This window comes from Nymphaea colorata, chromosome 9, assembly GCF_008831285.2.
Source record: "Nymphaea colorata isolate Beijing-Zhang1983 chromosome 9, ASM883128v2, whole genome shotgun sequence".
NCBI classification, from domain to species: domain Eukaryota; kingdom Viridiplantae; phylum Streptophyta; class Magnoliopsida; order Nymphaeales; family Nymphaeaceae; genus Nymphaea; species Nymphaea colorata.
This window is the reverse complement of record NC_045146.1, coordinates 21838897-21841361: the sequence shown is the minus strand read 5'-3', so window position 1 is coordinate 21841361 and position 2465 is coordinate 21838897. Positions and strand designations below refer to the sequence as shown.

General features: G+C 44.7%; 1 protein-coding gene across 1 annotated transcript; it reads right to left on the bottom strand.

Moving 5' to 3' along the window:
- Positions 1 to 249: 249 nt before the first annotated feature.
- On the bottom strand, positions 250 to 2067 carry LOC116260059 (dof zinc finger protein DOF1.7-like). The gene is made up of 2 exons (XM_031638135.2): positions 1877 to 2067; positions 250 to 1538 (listed from the first exon to the last, which is right to left on the bottom strand). The coding sequence occupies exons 1-2, from the start codon at positions 1901 to 1903 to the stop codon at positions 720 to 722; spliced, it is 846 nt and encodes a 281-aa protein (XP_031493995.1). The 5' UTR covers positions 1904 to 2067; the 3' UTR covers positions 250 to 719.
- Between the last annotated feature and the right edge of the window lie 398 nt (positions 2068 to 2465).

Here is a 2465-nt window from a genome sequence, read left to right as displayed (position 1 = left end):
ATCCTTGAGACTTCTATACGTTGCAAAAATATTCCTGACTCGAATGTACTGGACTGCAACTTAATTTGATACACTTATTCATGCTAAATTCTTGGTATGAATACGGATCCATTGTTTATATCCAACCGTTCAGCTAATGGTTGGAGTTTCAACATCAAACTTGGTTCTGAAAACGAAACAAAATGTCTCCCAATTCGAAGATCGCAATTGCTCATGCTTTCGACCACATCTGTGAAGGAGAGAGAGAAAGAGAGAAATCGCATTATATTCTCTTGAATGAACGCTTCATAAAGAAACAAACAAATGCAGGCTTTCAGATAGTGGGTACAACAAATTATTCGCAATCCACAGACATGTACTAAGTTTCAATTTCACTTTCTTGCTTCTGTTCGTCACTGTCCTTCCCATCTTTCAAAGAGTTAGAACTCCTACATTCCATCACCATGGAAGGATCTAAATATTCCTACCGTGAAACAAAAAACCTGGGCAATGTCAACAGCATTTGCCCCGCCTTCATCCCAAGACACCCCAAAATCAACATAGCCAAGAAACCGACATACTTATAAGAAGCCAACCTAAAAGAAGCTTCAAATGTTAATATTAGGAAAAAAAAAATGAAAAAGAGAAGAAAACTAGTGGGCACTTCCTATTTTCCATGTTAATATCAGTTACCACCATGGCCATATCCAACAGCATGAACGTGACCATCAACAACATGGTCATGGCAGAGTCAGTCTAGAACTCTCATAAAGCCCATAATTTGCTACCTGGGACCATGGTGCCCCTCCAAAAATCCCATTCCAATATGCAGATCCTCCAACTGCTTGGGCAGCATTCTGATCTGATTCCACATGAGAAGGTTGCCTCAGATCTTCAAAAGAGAAGCCCAGCTTTCCGTTGTCTTGAGTATCTTGAAAATTCCCACTTCCGCTGAACCCCTCGATACCCATGCTGCTCCTGAGATCATGCAAGCCAAAACCGGGAAGGCCATAGAAGTTGGCATCTTGGATTGACGTTAAAGACCCTAAACTTCTAGGAGGAAGCTCACTTTTCATCAAATCCAAAGCTGAGAGAGCAGAGGAGGAGGAAGAAGAAGAAGCTGGGTTTCCATAATCAAGAAGTTCAGAAGAAGGCAGTGCCTTGGTGGGGTGAGAGTGGCAGTCCCGTGGAATGGGGAATGCCAAGTTGACCTCCTTGCCGTCATCAACATTGGTGTGCGAGAAGGGGTCGGAAATAATGGGTGAATGGATATCGGGGAGCTTCTTGGTAATTGATCTCTTGTTCTTTCTGGATCCGCCGCCAACGGGCACGTTCCGCAGAGAACCACCTTCCGTCCAGTACCTTCTGCAGGTCTTGCAGAAGTAGCGGGGCTGGGAGAGGCTGTAGTTGTTGTAGTAGCAGAATTTGGTGTTGGTGGAGCTGCACCTTGGGCAGTTCAAGGCTTGCTCCCTCTGGGGCTTCGCCTTTCTCTCTGGCATTGATCTTGATGAGCATGACGAAGGCGACACCATCTCCTCCAGGGGCTTAGCTCCGACTTCCTGCATGAATTTTTTTATGACTAATTAATTTCACATCATCTCAAAATACACAGAAGGCAAGACAGAAAAAAATTAGAAAAAGGAAACGATAGAAAGAGAAGCTGACGAAACATTCTGGTCTGCTTTTAGGAGCAAGAACAGCTCTCTCTCCCTCTCTCTCTCTCTTTCGCTGATTTTGAAGCAATTCTCACGGGATAAATCCCTCCCTCAAAAAGTCATGTAGGATTTACAGACACACACACACACACAGAGTGAGATTTGCATCAGCAAAAAATGGAACTGGGAGAAAGAGAGAGAGAGAGAGAGAGAGAGAGAGGTGGGGAAGCCTGCGTGATTACCTGTGGCCAGGGCACCATATTCATCATCGTCAACAAGCACGAGGAAGAGAGGAGAAAAAGAACTGAGCAGCTAAAACTTGGTGGCGAAGGAAAACCAAGCAAGCAGGAGAGAGAGGGTGAGGGGGGAGAAAACAGAAGGAGCGAGGCAGGAGAGGGGGGGGGGCTATAAGGAGTAAGTCGGTTCTGGTGGTGGCTGTTTTCAAGTCTCGGTCGGCCTATTCTGATAGAGAGAGAGAGAGAGAGAGAGGGAGAGTACGTGCTTGTATAGTGTGTTCATACACGTACCATACAGTCATACTTTGATCTCTCTCTTTCTCTTTCGCACACAGACACAATCATATTGTTTTCTGTCTGTTTCAATTGTTTACTGTTTCATTTATGCTTGTTTATTTTATTTTCTGGCTTTTTTTGTCCTCTAGAGTTTGAGTTTATTCAGCTTCCATGTCCAACGCTGCACACGAGAGGAGGAATGTGAAAGCCGTGAAGAATCTCCACCTCACTCCCTCATCCTTTCCTCCATTCCTGCGGTGGCTCTTCGTCTTCAAGGTAACCCACTACGTGGTTTTTGACCATTATTGAGGGGATAGAA